The 23,305-nt window shown below is 47.5% G+C and overlaps 2 protein-coding genes and 1 long non-coding RNA gene across 12 annotated transcripts in view; 1 reads left to right on the top strand and 2 right to left on the bottom strand.

Annotated features, from left to right (window-relative positions):
- Setd2 (SET domain containing 2, histone lysine methyltransferase) overlaps positions 1-1,231 on the bottom strand; it is a 104,562-nt gene extending 103,331 nt beyond the window's left edge. For 3 of the 6 annotated variants that reach the window (XM_036192186.1, XM_036192189.1, XM_036192188.1), the window contains exon 1: positions 975-1,230. In XM_036192186.1, the coding sequence (XP_036048079.1) occupies positions 975-1,045 (71 nt within the window). In that variant the 5' untranslated portion in view covers positions 1,046-1,230. Of the gene's footprint in view, positions 1-974 lie in introns of all 6 variants that reach the window. The other 3 variants (XR_004945410.1, XM_036192190.1, XM_036192187.1) reach the window with 3 other exon arrangements.
- LOC118586841 lies at positions 396-11,922 on the top strand. The gene is made up of 4 exons (XR_004945411.1): positions 396-1,561; positions 3,637-3,730; positions 5,951-6,012; positions 11,629-11,922. It is a non-coding gene; the product is annotated as an uncharacterized LOC118586841 (long non-coding RNA).
- The window catches only part of Kif9 (kinesin family member 9), a 58,414-nt gene continuing 41,679 nt past the window's right edge, over positions 6,571-23,305 (bottom strand). For all 5 annotated transcript variants that reach the window (XM_036192193.1, XM_036192192.1, XM_036192196.1 and 2 more), the window contains 6 exons: positions 22,271-22,465; positions 18,850-19,064; positions 13,879-14,055; positions 13,501-13,616; positions 11,598-11,702; positions 6,571-6,872 (listed from right to left, as the gene is read on the bottom strand). In XM_036192193.1, coding sequence (XP_036048086.1) covers positions 6,822-6,872; positions 11,598-11,702; positions 13,501-13,616; positions 13,879-14,055; positions 18,850-19,064; positions 22,271-22,465 — 859 coding nt within the window. In that variant the 3' untranslated portion in view covers positions 6,571-6,821. The remainder of the gene's footprint in view (positions 6,873-11,597; positions 11,703-13,500; positions 13,617-13,878; positions 14,056-18,849; positions 19,065-22,270; positions 22,466-23,305) is intronic.

Raw genomic sequence — 23,305 nt, 5'->3', positions numbered from 1 at the left:
GTTATCTGATACTGTCCAACAGGGACATAAAAATGTCCTAACCGAAAAGAAACTACATTTTGGACAAAACTGTATTTCGCTTTACAAGAACACTATCTTCTTTAGATAAGAATATGTAAAGAGATTTCTGGGTCTCTTAACTAAATCTTCACACGCAGCAAAAAAGTCATCCTTGCAGGTAAGATTCTGTTACCTAAGGAATGGTATGCCAAAGTATTCATGCCTCATAATCGAGAAAAGAAACGTTTGTCAGGTTTTCACTTTCAGGTAAAAACAAACAAAACTGGTGTCACCTTAACAACGAGACCAAACCTCGCCACCATTACAAAACCCAAGTGCCAAAGGTGCAGACTGTGAAGCTCATAGCACTACCGGGCCAGGGTCGAGTGCCCAAGAAAGGAAAAAACAAAAAAACATAGAAAATCAAAACCAAGAGTGCAACGCGGGGCCCCTCCGCGGACCGCAGCGGGGAGACGCGCGCTAGGCCCTTCCGGTCGGAGTTGCCGTCTCCGGTACGCCGGGCGACGGGCCGAGCTTCCACCCGAGCCCGGGGATTCTCGGCCTGTACTCGCGGCGTCCTATAACCGACTTTGGCCTCAGCGGCGCCTTGGACGATGCACACTGGTTTGCAACAGAAGCTCGGGGCGCCGCAGAGTGTCCCGAAGGAGCTGCGCGGAGCGCCGAGCCCGGGGCTGGCCGACTGAGGACGCGGCAACGGCAGTGGCCGCCCCTCCCCCACCGGGCCGCCCCAACCGCCGCTGCTCGCGTCGCAGCGGTATCCGCGCCAGGGCCCAACCGCCCGGGCGGCCGAGGCCAAGCCAGGTGGCCTGAAGTGGCTGCGCCCGGCCTGCTCCCCACCACGACCGCGCGGAGCCGCCCAGGGCCCGTTACTCCGCGCGCCGCCACCGGTGAGGACGCGCCGCCCTCGGCTGAAGCGACCAACGGCAGCGGGAGGCCGCGGACCTGAGACTTACTCAGGGGTCGGGTGCTCGGGATCGTAGAAATCCCCCATCTTCGGTGGCGGCTGCGACGGCAGCTGCTTCATGAGGAGCAGCTGGAGGCGGCGACGCTAGCCCCCTCCCCGCGGCAGGCCGATGCGGGGGAGGGGACCGGAGGGGAGGAGGCCGCTGGTCGGATCGCGGCGGCGGCAGGGGCGGCCCGCGTCGCTGGCTGGCTGGCTCGCCCGCTCACTCCCTCCCTCCCTCCCTCCGGCAACCGCCCGCCGCTCTCTCCCTCACACACTCCGGGAGCAACGCGCACCCCGCCCGCCCTGCAGCCTTGCAGGCCCAGCCCCTTAAAGAGACACGCACAGGCAGCCCACCGGCCGCCAGTCGGCGCGCCAGCCCCAGCCCGCCGACCCTTGCAGGGGGCGGGTGCAACCCGGGTGCCGGGCCGGGCCTAGCCTGCGGCTTCCCGGAACAATAAGTCCCAGGGCTGTGTGTTGTAGGCGGGTCCCGGAGCTGCCGGGCCGAGGCCCTCAGGACACCGGCCTTCTTCCCTCGGAGCCCTCCACCGCCCGAAGCCCGGGAGCCCTCGGAGAGCCCGGCCTCCAGGCTGTGAGGTAGCGCGGTTGCCGCTCTCGCCCCTGTATTTCTTCCCCCTTGCCTCTTCATCCCGCTCTCAACGCGAACGGAAGCCAAGCTGAGCTGGGGAAGCTTCTCTGGCGGGGCTTCTCGGATACGCCCTCCTCCTGCTAGCCTCCCGCCGCCCCCACCAGTGCCCCCGCCACCTCCTACCCTCTTCCTCCCCGCCGTATTCTGCCCTCACCCCAAAAGTCTGAAAGGCTACGTTTGTTCCTAAGGCCTCGGAGGCAATGCCTGGGGGAAAGGTTATTAATTACCTTCTTGCAAAAAAGAAAAGTTAGATAACGTGAAACTACGAGCTTTTTGTTTCTGGAAGAAGCAGGGTTGCGCGAGAAACTGTGAGCTAAACGACGCTGAATGTATAGCAGTGGCGTCTCACGAAAGTGGCAGTTAATAGAGTGTTCAAATCTTCGTGGAATTTTTTTAGCCACTAATTTTTTAATTGGATTGACCAATAAATTTAAATATGATCTAACAGAAATCCTTCACTGACTGACTTTGCCGTGTTGTTGATGTTGTTTAGAGATGGTCTTCTATAGTTTAGACTTTCCTTGAACACTTGAATGCACACCCTCTTGAGTGCTGGGATTCTAGCTTTTAAAATGGATTTTTAAAGTTGTGTCTGTATGTATGGTGTGTGTTGAGGCGCACGCATGCACATGTGTGGAGACCAGGGGACAAGGTTAGTGAGTCCATTCTCTCCTCCCACAGTGTGGGTCCCAGGGATGTAACTTACTCATAAGTCTGGGCAGCAAGTGTTTTTTATTGACTGAGTCATCTCACAGGCTCCTAAAATGTATTTTTTTAAACTTGTATGCAGACTAGCAGTATCTATTTTCTTTCCATCATTATTTCATATGGTTAATGTTTTTTGGGGGTTTTTTCCCCCCTGGTAACTTTAGGCATATCATGGAGGTTCAAGATCCACCAAACTCTCTAGGTTTCAATCTCCCACAGCCATTTTGTTTTGCTTTGGTTCTTGAATTTTCACTTGTGGCACCGGAACTTGCTGTGTACCCTAGGCTGACCTTAATTAAACTCAGAATCCTTCTGCCCCAGCCTCCCTGACGCTGGGACCCCAGGTGCCAGACGGCACACCTGCTGAAGATGAAAGTTTACATGTGAACAGATTCACTGATCGAAGAAGAAATGAGGTGCTTGTGAAACCCTGAGCTTCCTCTTTTTCTTGACTTCTTTGTATGTATGTTTTTGAGACAGGGTTTTGTGCATCCCAGCTGGCCTTGACCTCTGTGTGTAGCCAATGATGACTTGAATTTCTCATTCTCCTGCATCTACCACTCAGTGCTGATTACAGGCAGGAATCACTGCAATCAGTTTATATGGTGCTCGGGATTGAACCCCAGGCTCGCTGAATACTAGACTAACACTCCACCAACTGAGAAGCATCCCCAGTCCATGAAACCCTAAACTTTAACAGATGTCAACACATTTTTAGGTTATTATAGTCCAGTAGATAACTTCTGGCACTATGTAAACCAATACCAGGTAATTTCTAGCCATATGACACTTAGCAGGCTGTTTCTCTGGCTTTTCCTGCCCTGTGTATACAATAGAAGTGTATCTACCACACAGATAATATTGTGAATGTGTTTGTACAATGCCTCTCATTAAACAGTAAGGTATCTCTAAGGCTTTTTTTTTAAAGATAGATTCAATATGTAGCCCAGGTTTGCCTTGAGCTTGAAGTCCTCCTGCCTCAGCCTGTCTGTTCCACCATGCCCAACTCTTAGATTTTGAACAGATATGGAATACTTTGCCTTAAATGCCACATAAGCCATTGGCAGCCACTTGGCATTAGAATAGGGCTATTTTAGGTGAAAACTATAAGTTGAGAGGAGCCTAAAATGAAGTGTGCCAATTTCCTATCTCCTTAGAAACAAAGTAAGCAGTTCTTTAGCAGGGGACAGAAGAGCAGTACTTGCCAGGGTGATGGTAACATTAGTCTGATCAGAACCCAATGGAGTAAGCATGTCAAACTATGGGGGTCAGGGGAAATTGTAAAGCCCATGACTTTTTGATTCCTACTTTTCAGGCAGCACCTTTGAGACAGTATTCAGGGTTCTCTGGAGTCTGGTTTGCTGCGCACATCCCAGGTTGGCCTCGGACTCCACGTACTAGGATTACAAGTATGTACCACACGCAGTTTAAATTCAAAGAAAATGCAGCCTTGGAATACATCCTGGTAGATGGGGGAGGGGGAGCATCAAGGTCATCCTCAACTACAGAGATTGGGGCCAGCCTGCGCTCGATTAGACCCTGTCTCATAATATAAAACATAATTTGGATATCTTTTTTCTTTTCAGCCCAGATTTGCCTTAAAACTCCCTACCCTCCTACCTCAGGTTCCATATTTGCTGTGAGTCAGTACTTTCTAGCTTACTGGATACTTTCCTTTTTTTAAAGACAGTGTCTCACTGCATAGCAGCTGGCCTAGAACTCTGTAGATCAGGCAGGCCTTAAACTCAGAGATCCACCTGCTTCTGCTTCCTGAGTGCTGGGGTTAAAGGTGTTACCATGCCCTATAATCCCATGCTTTTATACAAGAAGCCCTCCAATGTGTTTAAACGAAAAAAACGTCCAAAATCCCCAACATGAAAACTATTCCCACTCCTAGAGTACTGAGTACCATAAAAACCTTGACAATTGCTTCTAGTATCTCCTATAGGCCCAGACCTCATCCATCTCAGCAGACCTCAGGGTGGCTACTAGTGGCCCCTAAAGTCAACTTTGGTGTCTCATGAAAAAGGCAAGAAAGCCAAAGCGTCATTCCACATAGGTGGAGATGGGAAAACATATTTAGAACAGGGGAACACCAATTGATCCAGCACGTTCTCCAAAGCTCTTCTCCCTCCCAGTGCGGCAAACTGAATCCAGTGTCTTGTACAGGCTAGGTGTCCTAGTTAGCTTTGTCAGTTTGACTTAGCCTAGAGTCACCTGAGAGGAAAAGCCTCAGTTGAGGAACTGACTAGATCAGATTGGTCTGTGGGGAATTCTAAGTGGAGGATGGCCTCGCCCACTGTGGGCAGCACATACCTAGGTAGCTGGTCCAGGACTGTATGAGAAAACTAGCATATTTCTGCTCTGATTTTCCTACACGATGGATTGTGTCCTGGAAGTATAAGCCATTCCCTCCCCTAGGTGGCTTCTGGTCCAAATGTTTTATCACAGCGACAGAGTGAAACTAGAACACTAAGCAGCCCGTACCACTGAACTGTGTCCATAGCCAATATAAAGACTTTGAGCTAATATACCGCCTAATATACAAATGAATATATATTGACTGATAAAACACGTGTCAAGTAGTTAGATGTGTTCTAAGACATCACTGGGTGGTACTTTCTTCCCAAATGGCATATTTTTCCCATGCACCCAGGCCTGAGTTCTGACTAAACGGAAACCGAAGACTCTGGGAAGACAAAAGGTCATTCCCTGTGAGTCCATGGTTGAACTGAATTGAGTGGGAGGCTACTTCCTAACCACTTCTTTCCTACCTCTCTACCTAATCCTTCCCCCAGGTAACGATGGTCTCTCGTGAACAGGAAAGCCACTGTTTTAAGATATGTTGGGTGGCCAGCAAACTCTCTGCTTGTCTGACCTGCGCGCCCCCCCCCCCCCCAGTGCTGAGATTAACACCAGTGCAGCCATGCTTTTTGCATATATAGGGAATTCAAACTTGGGTCCTCATGCTTGCAAGAGCAAGCATGTTTACTCACTTAGGCATATCCTCTGTCACAGCTCACACCATCCTCAAATAAAGTAATCTGAGGGCCTGAAGTTACCTCTGAGGTGTGATCTGGAACAGTTTCTCCCAGGGCTTCCACAGAATTCCATTGTAGGCTCCATCATCCTGGGCACTCAAGGATATCAGAGAACTGCTGTCACACCATGTTCAAGGTCAAAGCCTTGGCCCACAATATCAGGAAGAAAGATTGCATGGAAGTTCCAAAAACATCCCACTCAGCAGAGACTGCATTTCTCAGTCCCAAGGTGCACTGGTCAGCTGGGAAGCGCCTGCCCCCAGGGCCTGTGTTTGTCCTGAGGGAAGCAGGAGCTCTTTCCCTATGGTACCATCCCTAAGGACACAAGCCCTAGAGCCTGAGGACGTGACTCAGGAGTAATGGTTCCTCTTCCCCGCTCAGCCCTGCTGGGTGACCCCCGTTCCTGTCCAGGGTGACCTAGTACCTTCACTTGTGTTTATCTGTAGCCACACACTGAGAAGGAGAAGGAAGGAGGCAAGTCAGAGATGCTGCAACACCTATTCCACAGGTGCTTGGCTGGAAAGGTGTAGGAGCTCAGGTCAGGCACGCCTGGGCACAGGGACCCAGTTCTGCCTCTCCCTTTTGTAGGTCACTTAACTGTTACCTGAGCCTCTCCTGGTTGCCAAGGAGGAAGGATGGGTTGAGAGAACGTAAGTATTTTCACACCAAGCTCATCTCCGGATGACCACTGTTTTGATTTCCTACTCAAGGCTCAAGTGGCTTTTAGTTTTTATTATCTGTTTGAGAGGGGGTTCATGTGGTCCAAACTGACCCTGAACTAGTAGCTGAGGGTGACTCTGAACTACTGATCCTCCTGTCACCACCACCCAAGTGCTGGGACTACAGGCCTGCCCTGCCATGCCTTGCTACAATATTAGCTATTCTTTTTCTTGTTGGTGGTGTTGGAAGAGTCTCATGAATGCTAGGCAAGTATTGTACTACTGAGCTATATTCCCAATCCTCCTCCCATCCTGTGTGTGTGTGTGTGTGTGTGTGTGTGTGTGTGTGTGTGTGTGTGTGTGAGAGAGAGAGAGAGAGAGAGAGAGAGAGAGAGAGAGAGAGAGAGAGAGTGTGTGTGTGTGTGTTGCTAGGGACCGAATCCCAGGTGTCATGCTTGCTAGGCAAACACTAGGACTAGGTTTTAGCCACAACCTGTACATAATGAAGATGTCCTTTCAGACAGGAAATAAAAGTTTTTGGAATCGGACTTAAAGTCCAAACTAGAAAGTAATTTTATCTTGATTTTACATATGGTAGCAAATTAAAATCAAAGTATTCTGTGGAGCCAGGCAAGGGTGTCCTTTGGAGGATGTTCATCCTAGCAGGCAGGCAGGCAATTGTGTGTTCTCGGGGTTTGGTCCCAGCTTGCAGCAGAGTGAGTGGCTGGAGCTCTGAGCACGTGGTTTAGCAGCTTCCTTAGGACATATTAGAGTTGCTGGTCTTCAAGCTATTGAGGAGACTATTTTCTGTGTGACTGTTGGAGGCCCACCATGGTTTTCATATAACTGTGCTGGAAGAAAAGGATGAAGAAAGGGGAACTTGATCAGGAAGGAAGATCCTAGCGAGGACTTGCCAGCCATGCCACTCACATTCAATTCATCATCTCTTCCTGCAGACACCACAGTCGAGACAGCACAGCAAATTCTATTAGAAATGACACTGCATTCAAACACTTTCTTCTTTCAATCTATGGAAAGTGTGTAAAACTGTTGAAATAGCCTGGCAGTTATGTTTAAAAGGAGACTTGCATGGGCATAGTGATGCACACCTTTAAATCTCAGCACTAGGAGACAGAGGCGGGTGGATAGTGAGTTCCAGGACAGCAGAGCTACATAGTAAGACACTGTCTTGAAAAAGAAAAGAGAAAAAAAAAGAGAGGAGGCATGCATGCTTCAGTGGCCTATTTGAAATCTGACAGAGGCCAGGTGGTGATGGTGCACATCTTTAATCCCAGCATGCAAGAGGCAGAAGCAGGCGGTTCTCTGTGAGTTTGACGCCAACCTGGGCTACAGAGTGAGTTCCAGGGGGGAAAAAAAAATCTGACAGGAAATGGACTCAAAAAAGAAAAGATGTTATAGTTTGGATATTAAAGTATCCCTCAACAGGCTCCTGTATTTTAAAGCTTAGTTGTAGTAGAATATTATTTTAAGGTGTGTTACTTCTGTTTATGGTGCATTTATGTTTAACCGTGAAGCTATGTTACTTTGCCTGTGTAAAACACCTGATGGTCTAATAAAGAACTGGCCAATACCAAGGCAGGAGAAAGGATAGGTGGGGCTGGCAGGTAAAGTGTAGAAATAGAAGGAGAAATCTAGCAGCCAGAGAAGGAGGAGGACTCCAGGGGCCAGCCATCCAGCTACACAGCAAGCCAAGGAGTAAGAGTAAGATTTACAGAAGTAAGGGAAAAGCCCAGAGGCAAAAGGTAGACAGGATAATTTAAGTTAAGGAAAGCTGGCTAGAAACTAAGCCAAGCTAAGGCCAGGCATTATAAGTAACAATAAGCCTCCATCTGTGTGTGAATTTACTTGGGAGCTGGGTGGCTGGCCCCCCAAAAAAGTGAAAAACAGCACTTAATCTCCACTGGTAGATCTGATCACTGAGTCACTGAGAGGTCACTGTGAGGGCCCTGACCTGATAAATGGATCTATCCACCAGTGGCTTCATAACCTGATAACATTATTGGAAGGCTGTGGGACACAAGAGGTAGGGCCTGGATGGAGGGTGTAGGTCAATGGGAGTGTGCCCTGAAAGGTAGAGCATGTCCCTGGTCCATCTCTGTTCTGCTTGGGCACCTTGAGACAAGCAGCTCTTCACATGCTCTTCTTATGCTATCTTGTTCTGATTTACCACAAGCCCTTAACAGTGGAACCAAGCCTGATCAGAAACGGAGGCAAAATAAACCTTTCTTCTTTGTTTCTGTTTCTTTCTAGACAGGGACTCAAAAACACAGGCTTGCCTTGAACCACCTATGCAAATAAGGATGACTTGGAATTCCTAATCCTCCTGCCTCCAGCACTCAAGAGACCTTTGTCACCAGCTTTGCTTATTCCTTCCTACTCTGAAGGTCTTTCTCTCGGTATTTGTCACAGCAACAGGAACCTAACACTGGAGAAGACCTCTGTAGGTCTGCGTCTATTACTACTGCAGGCCCGCTCTCCGGGGTGTTTTGATTTTTTTTCAGACAGAGTTTCTCTGTGAAGCAATCTGGCTATCACTCACTCTGTAGACCAGGCTGGCCTCAAACAGAGATCCACCCACCACCCACTTCAGTCTCCCAAGTGCTGGGATTAAAGGCGTGTACCACCACCACCCAGCTACCTTTCTTTTGGTTTTTTGAGACAGGGTTTCTCTGTGTAGCTTTGCACCTTTCCTGGAACACACTCTGTAGACCAGGCTGGCCTCGAACTCACAGAGATCCTCCTGGCTCTGCCTCCAAGTGCTGGGATTAAAGGCGTGGGCCACCACCGCCTGGCTTACCTTTCTTTTTAATTTAAATTCTGTCCTTTTACTACACTGCTAGGCTCCTTGAAAGCAGATGGAAAAGGCTGTGGTCAAAGCAGTGGCAGGAAGGAAGCAAATGTTAAAGCTAGCTTGGAAAATGGAAAAGAACTGGAGCCCCAAGGAACAAGGCTGAACCCGCAATGCCAACACTAAGCTGGAATTCTTTTTCTTTCTTGACATAAGATCTCAATATAGCCTAATATGGCCTTGAACTCAAGATACTCCCACCTCAGCCCCCCAAATGCTGAGATTACAGGATTTGACATAAACCTGGACTTTTTTCCTCTCTGTGGTCCTTGGTATTGAACCCAGGGCCTTACACAGGCTAGGCAGATGCTCTATTTCTGAGCTACATCTCTAGCATTCAAGCTGGAATTCCTGAAGGGATAAATGGTCCTGGGTTGATAATACTCTATGGTAACTACAAAAAGCAAATGCAAACAGTGTAGTGATGACAGCCTACTTAGGAGACAGGAGCAGGAGTTCAAGGCCACCCTCTGCTACATAAAAAGTTCAAGGCAGGCCTGAACTGCATGGAACCTTGTTTCAAAGAAAGAAAACAAAAGAACGACAACAAACTCCATGGTGGCTCATGCCATTAATCCCAGCACTTGGGAGGCAGAAGCAGGTGGATCTCTGTGAGTTCAAGGCCAGCCTGGTCTACAGATGAAGTTCTAAGAGAGGCCAGGCTACACAGACCTTGTCTCAAAAATCTCTGTAATCTCAGTACAGGGGAGGTTGAGGCAGGAGTATTAGGAGTTCAAGGTCAAGGTCATCTTCAGCTTCATAGTGAATTTGAAGCCAGCTTAAGCTAAATGAGAGGTTTTTTTGTTTTGTTTTGTTTTGTTTTGAAGACAGGGTCTCACTATGCAGCTTTTGCCTGGAATTCATTGTATAGACCATACTGCTGACCTCAAACCCTAGAGATTCTCTTGCCTCTGTCTCCTAAGAATCAAAACAGCCAGGTGGTGGTGGTGGCGGTGGCGGCACATCTTTAATCACGCCTTTAATCCCAGCACTCAGGAGGCAGAGATGAGGAGATCTCTTTGAGTCTGAGGCCAGCCAGGTCTACAGAGCGAGACCCAGGACAGGAACCAAAACTACACAGAGAAACCCTGTCTTGAAAAAAAAAAAAAGAAAACAAAAAACCCCAAAAAAACAAAAAAAGAATCAAAACAAAACAACAACCTCTACCCACCCACCCCCACAAACCAAAAATCAAGTATACATATTTGCAGGAAGAAAATAATTTCAATTTATGTGTTTTGAAGTTCTTAAGTCCAATCAAATATGAGCTTGCAACTTAAAATATATATTTTGGACTACAGCAATAGCTCAGTGGTTAAGAGCACTGGCTGCTCTTACCAAAGGACCTGGGTTCAATTCTTTTCTTTTTTTTTTTTTTTTTTTTTCCCCTTTGGTTTTTCAAGACAGGGTTTCTCTGTGTAGCTTTGAGCCTTTCCTGGAACTCACTTGGTAGACCAGGCTGGCCTCAAACTCACAAAGATCCGCCTGCCTCTGCCTCCCAAGTGCTGGGATTACAGGCGTGCACCACCACCACCTGGTTTTTAAACACTTGTCTAGCATGCACAAGGCCCTACTTTTATTTATTTATTTTTTTCCAGAGCTGAAGACCGAACCAACCCAGGGCCTTGCGCTTGCCTAGCAAGCACTCTACCACTGAGCTAAATCCCCAACCCCTGGGTTCAATTCTTTTTTGTTTTGTTTTGGTTTGTTTTGTTTTTTCGAGACAGGGTTTCTCTGTAGCTTTGGAGCCTGTCCTGGACTAGCTCTGTAGACCAGGCTGGCCTCGAACTCACAGAGATCCACCTGCCTCTGCCTCCCGAGTGCTGGGATTACAGGCGTGCCCCACTTATCACCCATATCTCAACTATCTCCAGTTCTGGGGAGTCCTATCCTTCACCCTCTTCTGGCCTCTACAGACACCAAACATCCAAATGGTGCACAGCCATACATGCCAGCAAAACATCCATACACAAAATACATTTTTAAATGCAAGTATGCAAACACACATATACACACTAGATAGTCTCACAATGAAAGAAAGTAAGAAAAATAGGAAACAGTGCTGAGTACGATAGTACACACCTGTAATCTCATCTCTTAGAAAGTCCAGGCAAGAGGATCTGGAGTTCAAGGTTATCCCTGGCTACTTAGCAAGTTTGAGACCAGTCTGGGAAACATGACTGCCTGTCTCAAACAAACCAAACAAATAACAAAACCACCTGAGCACAGTGGGATGCACAGATTCAGGGCCTTGGTAGATAGAGACTCTGGAGAGTCACAGGCTCCACCTATGACTTACCACGTCTAGTTTTACCTTGGCTACATGTGGTCCTCTGTCCCCTGCCATTTATGCAGGATGGCCCCCTTGGACAGGCCCTTTTGCACAGACAGTGGTCTCAGAGGATTTCTTTCCTAGACTGTCATGGGCTGTGAGCCACCGTACATGGCTGAGTTAGCATTTACTAGCCACATCCAGACCTGGCCATGATCTATGTGATTCTCCTTCCCTGACTTCCAAAGTCAAGCCCTGTTCCAGTCTAGAGCCAGCAGAAGACACCTATAGACTAAGGATGACACTCAATCTCCCTGGGTTGGAACCATCACCCCTACCCACCCTGTGCCTGTCTAATAGGTTGGTGATTCTGAGTGTCCTAGTAATAAAGTCTTGGGGCCCCCCAGCCTCCCACACATGAATGTCCCAAGTTACCTTTTGTTCTGTCTTGACTTTGGCATTGTAGAAGGAGATGGAATCAGGACCCTCAGGCAGTACAGTCTGCTGCAGCTGGCTGAACCTGTCCTGGTCATCTTCTCCCTGGGAAAGACCCAACCCAGCACAATATCTCAGCCTGGCATCATCAGGATGAACCCTGGTAAGGCCTCTGCTGAGCATCAGAACAGTCGCTTGCTGGGTTTGCAAATCCACCCAGAGGATCTGTAGCACATGTGCCTGTCAGGGTCCTCACAGATCCCTCTGTAAAGGCCACCTAGGAACTGCAGAAAGTTGGCAGTAATAAAAGGTATTCCTTTGTCTACCTCTCTCTTTGTGGTGGTTTGAAAGAAAATGGCCCCCAAAGGGAACAACACTATTAGGAGGTGTGGTCTTATTGGAGGAGATGTATCCTTGCTGGAGGAAGTATGTCACTGTGAAGGTGAGTGCCTCTTATGCTCAAGCTATACAGAGTGAGACAGTTCACTTCCTGTTGTCTGCAGATTGAGTTGTAGAACTCTAAGCTCCTTCTCTAGCACCTTGTCGGCCTACATGTCACCATGTCCTGCCATGATGATAATGGACTAAACCTCTGAAACTATAAGCAGCCCCAATTAACTGTTTTTCTTTGTAAGAGTTGCCATGGTCATAATGTCTCTTCACAGCAATAGAAACCCTAACTAAGACTCTCTCAAGATTTATTTATGTATGTATATGGGTGCTTTTGTCTGCATGTGCATCTATGCATACTAGAAGGAAGAATTGGAATTCACTGGACTATAGTTACAGATGGTTGATGAGCCACCATGTAAATACTGGGAATTGAACTCAGGACCTCAGGAAGAACAGCCAGTGTTCTGAACCACTGAGCCATCTCTCCAGCTCCTACATATCTCTCTTTAAAATTTGTGCTACTTGGTTTTTGTCTACTTGACACAAACCTAGACATGTCTGGGAAGAAAGACTTTCTCTCACTTAAGGGATTTCTTCTATGGGCTGCCCTTTTTTCCCCCTCTGGGCATTTTTTTTTTCTTATTAATGATTGATGTAGGAGGGACTAGCCCATTGGAGGCAATGCCACTCCTGGGAAGGTGGTCCTGGGTTTATAAGAAAGCAGACTGAGGAGCTAGGGAGATGGCTCAGTGGTTAGGGCATTGTTTGCTCTTCCAGAGGACCCGGATTCAACTCTCATCATTTACATAGCTGCTTACAACTGTATAAACTCCAATTCCATGGGAACTAGTACTTTCTTCTGAACTCTGAGCACCAGGCTCACAGGTAGTGTACATATATACATGCAGGCAAAACACTCATACATAGACATTTTTTTAAAAAGCAAAAGGGGGTGGGGAGAAAGGCTGAGCAAACCATGGGGAGCAAGCTATTATGCACCATTTCTCCATGGTCTCTGTACATAGTTCTTATCTCTATCTCCAGTTCCTGCCCCGACTTCCCTTCATGATGTAGCTTACAACTACATCTGTGAGCGGAAATAAACCCTCTCCTTCCCCCAAAGTTGCTTTGGAGACCAAAGATAGGATTTTTTAAAATTTATGTGTTTATGTCTGTGCTACTATATGCCACCTGTGTGCTATTGCCTGCAAAGGCCAGAAGAGGACATTGGAACTGGAGCTGCAGTCACAGACAGTTGTAAGCTGCCTGATGTGGGTGCTGAGAAACAAACTCAGGTCCTCCAGAAGAGTAGCAAGTTATCTTAATCGCTGAGCCATCTCTCTAGCTCTGTTTCTCACTTTTCAATAACTGAGGAGCTTACACTCGCCTCCCTACCTGGGCACTGGCAGCATTAGACATCATCAATCCGTGGAAGAGGAAGAATCACCCACATTACTGCGGCTATCCCTGAGATCAACTCTCTCCACCCTCTTACCCTTGTGATGCTCACCAGAGACACAATCCTGTTGACAGGCACCATGCCTGGCCTGATGCTGCTGCCCAGCTTCAGTGCTACCTGAACATCCTCTGGGATAATAAAGGACTCATTGTACCAGATGTCAAATTCTACAAGAGTCAGAGAGATAGCACTGTGAGGTATGAGGGAGCCTGTGCGGAAGCAGGCGAGGGCTAGTGCAGGCTCATCTCTATTCACTTCCTGCTCCAGCAGCATCCCTCTTCTCCCCCAATCTCCAGCCTTCACAGCCAGGAACCCCACTCCTGAAGGCCCTGACAAAGCCCTGCCTCTGCAGTGAGCTGTCAGGAAGCACCTCCAGAACTGGTCCTTGGCTCTGCCCTGAGGCCTCTCTTGACCTTCCCAGTGGAGTACCCATGAGCAGGCGATGGCGGCACTGGTCCACCAGGCGTTGGCAGTACTGGATCTCAGCTCTGAGGTCTCTCAGTTCTTGGTACTCAATTCGGTACTGCTTCTTCAGGTCTTTGAGCTTCAGGATCAGCAGAAATTCCTCCTCATCAATGATCATCAGGCCTTTGTTCTCATACTCACCTGTAGGGGGATGGGCGAGGTCAGGGAACGAGGCAGTAGTCATTCTGGGTAGGGGAAGGACGGTGTTCCAAAAAGAAGACAATGCTAAGCCAGGCTGCGGTGGCACACGCCTGTAATCCCAGCACTCGGGAGGCAGAGCCAGGTGGATCTCTGTGAGTTCGAGGCCAGCCTGGGCTACAGAGCGAGATCCAGGACAGCCAGGCCTGTTGTTACACAGAGAAACCCTGTCTTGAAAAAACAAACAAACAAAAAGATCCAACTCTTTCTTCCAGAGATGGGCACACACCTATAATTATAGCTGAGGCAGACAAGCCTTCAAAGTTGCCTGGGTTACCTGAGAGCCTGTCTAAAAAAAAAAAAAGATCCTTATTTCACCATGATCTTACTCTGTGGAGATGTCCACTCTCACTGAGTTTAGAGGTATAGACCAGCCATCCTAGTTCAGTGGAAGGCTGATGTGGGAGATCTCAAGTTCAAGGCCTATAAAACCTTGTCACAATAGGCTATAGAGATGGCTCAGTGGTTAAGTGTGTTTACTGTTCTTGCAAAGGACCCAATTGTGTTTTCCAGCACCCATACCAGATGGCTCATACTGCCTGTAATTCCAATTCCAGGGAAAATAACACCTCTTGGCTCTGCAGGCACCTGCAATCATGGGCACACACCTACACACAGACACACAGACACATTTTTCAAAAAATATAAAGGGTAAATTACATGTCACAGTGCATGCATCCCTATAAATATGTAGATTTTCATCAGGGTCTATAGTTTTGTTTTGTTTTGAGACAGGATTTCACTGTGCAGCCCTGCCTGTCCTAGAACTCACTCTAGAGACCAAGCTGGCCTCGAACTCACCTGCCTCTGCCTCCTGAGTGCTGGGATTAAAGGCGTGCACACCACTGCTTGGGAGGGTCTGTATTTTTGTTTTGTTTTGTTTTTTCGAGACAAGGTTTCTCTGTGTAGCTTTGTGCCTTTCCTGGAACTCACTCTGTAGCCCAGGCTGGCCTCCTGAGTGCTGGGATTACAGGCGTGCACCACCACCGCCCAGCTTGGTCTGCATTTTTAAAGAACGTGTGGGCACAGAGAGGAAAGTGCTTGCACGTCCTGTGAGGCCTTCCGCTGTCCCCTCCCTGGGGTTCTGGGCAGGAGTGTGTCTGGAGCTGCCCCCTCTGCTTCCAGTTTCTAGTTTCCCAGGCCCTTTGCCCTCCACAATAGCAGGTCATAGTTGGTCTGAAGGGCATGAGCAGAATAGGTCCAGGAATCTGGACATAAAGTTACCTCTGAGAGCAAAATGACCCAACGGACCTGCAGGGAAAAACCAAGTGACATCTGCAAGTCACCCATGAAAGCTGGCCCGGAACAGGATTGTGATTTATTGAGGAGAAGCCCTATGATGTGCCCTGACTGCCAGGAGAGTGAGTAACAATGTGGTTGCTGAACTGCCTTTATTTTTTTATTTTTTATATTATTTTACTTATTAAAACTAACTTTTAAGGGGCTAGAGAGATGGCTCAGTGGTTAAGAGCACTGGCTGCTCTTTCAGAGGACCCAGGTTCAATTCCCATCACCCACAAGGCAGCTCACAACTGTCTGTGACTCCAGTTCCAGGAGATCTGACATCTTCACACAAATGCACATAAAATAAATTTAAATAAATTATTTTAAAAAATAACTTTTGGGTTGGGGATTTAGCTCAGTGGTAGAGCGCTTGCAAGGCCCTGGGTTCGATCCTCAGCTCAAAAAAAAAAAATCTTTTAAGTTAAAAAAAAATTACATCGTAGCCAGGCAGCAGTGGTGCACGCCTGTAATCCCAGCACTTGGGAGGCAGAGCCAGGTGGATCTCTGTAAGTCTGAGGCCAGCCTGGGCTACCACGTGAGTTCTAGGAAAGGTGCAAAGCTACACAGGGAAACCCTGTCTCAAAACAAAACAAAAAACAAAACCCAAAAAAACGTGTGTGTGTGTGTCTGTGTGTGTGTGTGTGTGTGTGTGTGTGTGTGTGTCTGTCTGTGTGTGTCTGTGTGTGTGTGTGTCTGTCTGTCTGTCTGTGTCTGTCTCTGTGTGTGTGTGTCTGTCTGTGTCTGTCTGTCTGTGTCTGTCTGTCTGTCTGTGTGTGTCTATATATCTGTGTGTCTGTGTGTGTCTGTCTGTCTGTGTGTGTCTGTATATCTGTGTGTCTGTGTCTGTGTGTCTGTGTCTGTCTGTCTGTGTCTGTCTGTCTGTCTGTGTGTGTCTGTCTGTCTGTCTGTGTGTGTCTGTCTGTCTGTGTGTAGACCACAGTGCACAGATGAGGACAATTTGCAGCAGTCAGTTCTCCCCATTTACTGTGTGAGTTCCAGGGGTCACACTCAGGCTGTCAGTATTGATAATTACTAATTTTACCTAATGAGACATTTCTTTTTCTTTTTAATTTTTTTTATTCATGTATATGTATCTGTCTGCATGTGAATGCCACATGTCAGATCCCTGAGCTGGAATCACAGGCAATTGTGAGCTGTCTGGTGTGCAGGCTGGAAACAGAGCTGTGTCCTTTGGGAGACCAGCAAGAGCTCCTAACCCTGAGCCATCTCCCCAGGCCCCAATGAGCCATTTCAACAGCTTTTTAAAATTTAATTTAATGTTTTAGCCAGGGTCTCATTATACAGCTCTGGTAATCCTCCTGCTTCTTCCTCCTAAATGCTTGAATTACAACACTGCATCGCCATGCCTAACTGAACCCCCTTTTCAGAGTCAGGGTGGTCACTTATTAAAATGCAGGCTCTGGCTCTGCCCTTGACTGGCTGTCACAATCAGTCCTCTGCACGCTCACACTGGACTGTTCCTGGCCCACAGTCCAGGTGCCGACTATGTGTAGCACCATCAGCATTGTCCCCAAGCAGGATTCTTGCTCACTCCCTGCCCTAGAGAACGAGCTTGCCAGGCTAGCACAGGTGTCAGGAGTTGACTATAAGAATGGTTTCACTGATATCAGGTCACTTGGCCTTCTGGCACCCTCATTCTCATTTCTTGAGGTCCCCAACAGTACCCCCGCTACAACCAAACCACCATTGGCAAAAGGAGAGCAGACCAGGACTAAGTGACCATGAAGAGGTCACCAACTACCCATCTCCTGAGGAGATTTCTTCAGGACTGTAAAAATACAAAAGCAGAACGCTCCATATTCAAATGTGCCTTCAATCAGCTTAGGTCCAGCTGTGGATGAAAAGGTGACTCTAGGCCCCTGCCAACACCAGTGGCTAGTCTAGAGTAAGTAGTTATTAGCTGCCAAAATTGTCCAATGACATGTAGACATGACAGGTTTACACTCCCAATAAGCTTTACAATAAACAGAAGGTAAAATGTAAACATAAATCCATGCATGTCTTTGTTGAGAAATTAAGAGACATAAGTGGCTGATGATGTGTAATAGCCTCCAGGACTGTGCTCAGGTAAGCACTATGAGTTCAAGGCCAGAGAGTTCCACGACATCTAGAGCTACATACAAAGACCCTGTCTCAAAACCAAACCAAACCAACAACAACAAAAAGTACCCTTCTGATTAATCAGCCAGTAAGGAAAGTGGGAGGGACCTGTATTCAGGGCTATTAAAAACTGTGTGGAAAAAATAGAGATTTAGCTCAGTGGTAGAGCGCTCGCCTAGCAAGCACAAAGTTCTGGGTTCTATCCTGGAGAGATGGCTCAGGGGTTAAGAGTGCTGACTGTTCTTCCAGAGGACCTGAGTTCAATTCCCAGCAACCACATGGCAGCTCTCACCTGTCTGAAACTTCAGTTTCAGGGGTTCCTGACACCCGTGGCAATAAAAACAAAAATAAAAACTGTGCTTCTGGGCGGTGGTGGTGCATGCCTTTAATCCCAGCACAATCTCTGTGAATTTGAGGCCAGCCTGGTCTCCAAAGCGAGTTCCAGGAAAGGCGCAAAGCTACATAGAGAAACCCTGTCTCGGAAAACAAAAACAAAAACAAAAAACAACAACAACAACAACAACAAAAATAAACTGTGCAGGAGGCAGGCAGGTGGAAGCTTGGTCTATGGAGCGAGTTACGGGACAGCTAGGGCTACACAGAGAGAAACCCTGTCTCTAAAAACAAAAACAAACAAAAAACCCTACTTTCTTTTTTTGTTTGTTTGTTTGTTTTTTTGAAACAGGGTTTCTCTCTATGTAGCCCTAGCTGTCCCGTAACTCACTCGTAGACCAAGCTTCCACCTGCCTGCCTCCTGCACAGTTTTTTCCCCCCAAGACAGGGTTTCTCTGTGTAGCTTTGCGCCTTTCCTGGAACTCGCTTTGGAGACCAGGCTGGCCTTGAACTCAGAGATCCGCCTGCCTCTGCCTCCTGAGTGCTGGGATTAAAGGCATGAGCCACCACTGCCCAGCAAAATCCTACTTTCTTTGCACCCTTGTAGTACACCCTGTCATTTTTATTTCTGTCAATGGTACCCATCTTTACAAGGCTATAAAATGAATGGTCTTGCTTTCTCTCCTGGACCTCCAGTGTTCATTAGGAGTGTGTGGGGCTTTGTTCCTGCAGGGCCAAGGGCCAGTTTCTCCATGAGCAACAGCACATATCAGGGGGAAGACTCAGCTCTTAGTTCTGAAATAATGCAGTAAGTAGGAACATTGGCAAAAGTAGCTGGCAGGAAGGGCTGCCTAGAGCCTACTAGATGACATAGGTCTGTACCCCAAAGCTCTCTATTGGCCCCTCCCATCTTGGTCCTTCAGTGTCCAAGGCTGCCACACTAACAACTTGGTGGCTCTGAGCCCCACATCCCCCTGGCCATCTTCCTTTCACATCTACCTTGCTTCTCCCGTAGTGACTTCTGGAAATTCAGTGAGTCTTTGGTCACATCAATCTCCCGCTTGATGGCATTGATGCGCTGGGTGGTCTCGCTGGCCCTTTTCCTCCGTTCATTCAAGATGGATTTGTTTTCTTTGAAGATGCGGTTGATCTCACTGCCTCGTTCATTCTTAAACTCTTCAAAGGCCACAGGCTTCGAAGGTGGGGTGCTGGGTCTGGAGACAGAGGGAGAGGTCAAAGAGGAAAAAGAATGGAACCGCTCGCTGCCTTGGAGGCACAAGATACTTCATCTTTCTGCCCTGTGACTTCCCAGGGCAGAGGGTAGAGATCCTAGGCATTGTTTGTGTGAGATGGAAGTTAGTCTGTAGGAATCAATCCCCATCTTTGTTCCAAGGACCCATGCCCACTGCAGAAATTGATGAAAGGAAAGAAACTGAAAACAAAATGACCGTCACCTGTCTGGATCCAGAGACTGTTGAATCTCTTGAGATTTCCTTGATAGATTTTTAAAAGGTTGAAGCCACACAAAACATATGATCTTTTCTTTTTCTCACAGAGACATTATTTCATGGTATTAAATCTTCTCTGAGAGGACCTCAGGGTCTGGCTTTGTGGGTAAGAGGACTTGTTCTGTAAGTATGAGTGCCTAAGTCCATGTCCCTGTGTTATATAGCAATTCCCTCCAGGAGGAAGAAAGCAAGCTTTGTTACTGCTCTATTGCTGTGAAGAGACACCACAACCACAGCAACTCTTAGAAAGGAAACAGGGGGCTTACTTATAATTTCAGAGGCTTCGTTCAGTATCATCATGGCAGGGAAGCGTGGTGGCAGATGCAGCGGTGTGGTGCTGGAGAAACAGCTGAGAGCTACATCCCAATCTGCAGGCAGAGTGAGACTCTGGGCCCAGCATGGGCTTTTGAAACCTCAAAGCCCAGGGCTGGAGAGATGGCTCAGCAGTTAAGAGCACTGGGTTCAATTCCCAACATAGCAGTTCACAACTGTCTATAACTCCAGTTCCAGAGGATCTGGCATCCTCACACAGACGTGCAGGCAAAACACCAATGCACATAAAATAAATAAATTTTAAAACAAAACAGACAGTGGTGGCACATGACTTTAATCTCAGCACTCAGGAGGCAGAGGCAGGTGGATCTCCCTTGGTTCAAGGCCAGCCTGGTCTAAAGAGTGAGTTCCAGGACAGCCAGGGCTATACAGAGAAACCCTGTCTTTAAAAACCAAACAATAAATAAATAAAATAAAGAAACCTCAAAGCCCATCCCTAGTGGCAAATTTCTTCCAACAAAGAGCTCCTAATCCTTCTAATCCTATCAAAGAGTTTCACTCTCTGGCAACTAAGCATTCAAACATATGAGCCTATGAGGGCCATTTTTAGTCAAACCAGCACAGAAGCCCATGAGACTCAAAAAGTAAACAACTCATAACTCTCAGGAAGTTCCTGAGACTAACACAATTTACCAGGCCACCTTTCCCAAGGTTATAGAAGCAGTAAACTGCTAGTGGGAGGGGGTGTCCTCTGACTTGTCCAGCTGCCTACAAGTCACACAGAGTTCCAGGGGTTTAGCTTTTATGAGTCATCACCAAAGCGAGGTAGACTTTTTGGTGATGCAGATGCCTTTAAGTCACTCAAGCTCCTATAAGAAACCCCAACAGAGTCATTGGTCCGCTAACTTGGACTTTGGAGGCACTGTTTGTTTTGTCAATGGTTCATGTCTCCTCAGGAAAAGTCACATACAATACCGCAGAACCCACATAAGAAGTCAAGCATCATGTCTATACCTCCAGCACTAGGGGGCAAAAACAGACAGATCTGCAAGGGTGCCTATCAGCCAGTTTAGCTGAAACAGCAAGCTTCCAACCTTGTGACAGACTATGTCTCAAGGTTTATGACAAAGAGTAAGAGGGAAAGACACTAGATGTGCTGCTCAGGCCTTAGCATGCACACACTCGTGTGCATGCACCATACATACCCCCCATGCATGAAATTCTCTGAGAACCACAGTTAACGTGATACCACTGTTGGCACAGAAGGATGTGGACTGATATTGGCAAGTTTTTTGAACTGCCTTTTAAAAGACAGCACAAGATGGAAACCAATGCAATAGCCTGCCAACAGGAACTAGAGGCTCCCAGTGTATGGGCATTTGCTGTGCAACTCTTGAACATCTCTGAATGTTCTGGAATGTACATAGGCTCAGAAGAAGGTCTTCATGCATGTGCTTGACAAACAAGAGGCAGGCATAATAATTCATTCAATGCCCTTTATCTAATACTAATTATTGAAAGTGTTTACTTTAAAAAAAAAAAAACTTTTCCCATTGAAGATGTGATGAACACATTTTTTATGACCCCCTTCTATTTCCTTAGCCTGGATCCTAAAATTTGACCCCACGCCCCTGTTGTCCATCAGTGAATGTGGATATGGATGAGATCAGAAAACATCAGGTGGTGGTCCATGCCTCCTTCTACACTGTTTGAGACCGTGACTCTTTACTCTTTTTCTACAGCAAATGCCATGCCAGCTGTCCTGAGAGCTTCCCCGTTTCTGCCTCCATCTCCCTGTAGGGAAAGGGACTAACAGGCACTGCTGCTAGACGCCTGGCTCCACGGCTCCATATGGGTCCTGGGGGTTCCCAACTCACCACAGCTACAGGGTGAGCACCAGTTCCCAGCTCCGGTGGTTTTTTTTTTTTTTTTGCCAGAGCTGAGGATCGAACCCAGGGCCTTGCGCTTACTAGGCAAGCACTCTACCACTGAGCTAAATCCCCAACCCCTCCAGTGGTTCAGTTTTAAAGCCATGGTCTTATGTATCCCAGGTTGGTCTCCAACTCTTTGTAGCCAAGGGTCACCTTAAATTAATCCTCCTGCCTCTGCCTCCCAAGTGCTAGGATTACAGGAATATGCTCCTAGAATACATTACTTATGCAAAAGACATATCACTTTAAAATAACTGATGTGTGGAAGTTCTAAAACGATGTTTGTGTGTGCGCACACACACACACACACACACACACACACACACACACACGCACGCACGCACGCACTCACCACACACACACACCCCATAGCATATGTGTGGAGGTCAGAGGACAACTGACAATAGGGAATTGGTTCTCTCATGTGTGTCCTGGGGACTGAACTCAGGTTGTCAGAATTGGTGGCAAGTGCCTTTTTACTGGCTGACCTATTTTCCCAGCCCCTAAAATGATGATTCCTCGTGTATCTTGGAAGATGGAGGCTGGATCATTTTGCATGCATATATGTTACCACATTTCTTCCTTTTGGACTTTTTCCCTGTTCATTTCTCTTCTGCTGCAGGCACCATTTACCTAACGTGTGAGGATCATACTCTGGTTTGGTGTGCTCTGATCTGGTGGAAGACCTGCCTGTCTTTAGATGGTTACCTGAGCGGGCGTGAGTCTTCCTTTGGAGAGTCCGAGGGAAGGGGCTCAATGCTGGATGTTTCCCTGTCTCGTGAAAGCATGTCTTTGACATCCCCATCTCTGGAAGATGGGATCAGCTGAGTCTTGGAGATGGAAACCACATCCAAGTCCTTGCCACTCACAGGGCTGCTGGCACCTTCCTTTCTTGCTGAGGAGCTGAAAAAAAGTCAGGGAAACACCCTAGGATGAGACCTTGCTCAAGCCTACTAAACCAAGCAACCTACCATATTCAGCTTGCTTGCTTTTTTTTTTTTTTTTTTTTTTTTTTTGATTTTTCAAGACAGGATTTCCCTGTGTAGCTTTGTGCCTTTCCTGGAACTCGCTTTGGAGACCAGGCTGGCCTCGAACTCACAGAGATCCACCTGCCTCTGCCTCCTGAGTGCTGGGTGCTGGGATCAAAGGTGTGCGCCACCACCGCCTGGCGCTTGCTTATTTTATTTATGTATCGTTTACATATTTATTTATTTGAGACAAGGTCTTACTATGTAGCCCTGGCTAGCCTAGAATTCACAGGGTTCTGCCTGTCTCTGCCTGCTAAGTGCTGGAATTAAAGGAGTACACTACTATACCTGGCAGCTGGCAGCTCCTGTTTTTTTAAGACACAGAGATGTCAGAGGTCCCTGCAGATGGGGTTATTGGCAGCTCTGAGCCACCAGACATGGGGATTGGGTACTGAGCTCAGGTCCTCCCCATAAGCAATAGGCTCTTTGTTCCTCCTCTTTTAGAGTAAAAGAGGATCTCATACATCTCAGGCTGGCTTAGAACTCCCCAGGTAGCTGAGCGGATTTCGTCCTTTTCATCTTTCTGATGGGAATATATGCTATCACACGCAGTTTATGTGGTGCCGAGTATTAAAACCAGGGCTTTGTGCCTGCTAGGCAAGCACCCTACCAGAAGAGCTACATCCCCATGGCTCTGTCTCGTTCCTTCTTTCTGTCTTTTCTTCCTTTATCTGTTCCCCCTTCTTCCAGTTTCCCTCATCCTTTCCTTCCTTTT

The sequence above is a fragment of the Onychomys torridus genome, chromosome 7 (genome assembly GCF_903995425.1).
Source record: "Onychomys torridus chromosome 7, mOncTor1.1, whole genome shotgun sequence".
NCBI classification, from domain to species: Eukaryota; Metazoa; Chordata; class Mammalia; order Rodentia; family Cricetidae; genus Onychomys; species Onychomys torridus.
Note: the sequence above shows the minus strand (reverse complement) of the source record. Positions and strands in the feature narration are given on the sequence as shown.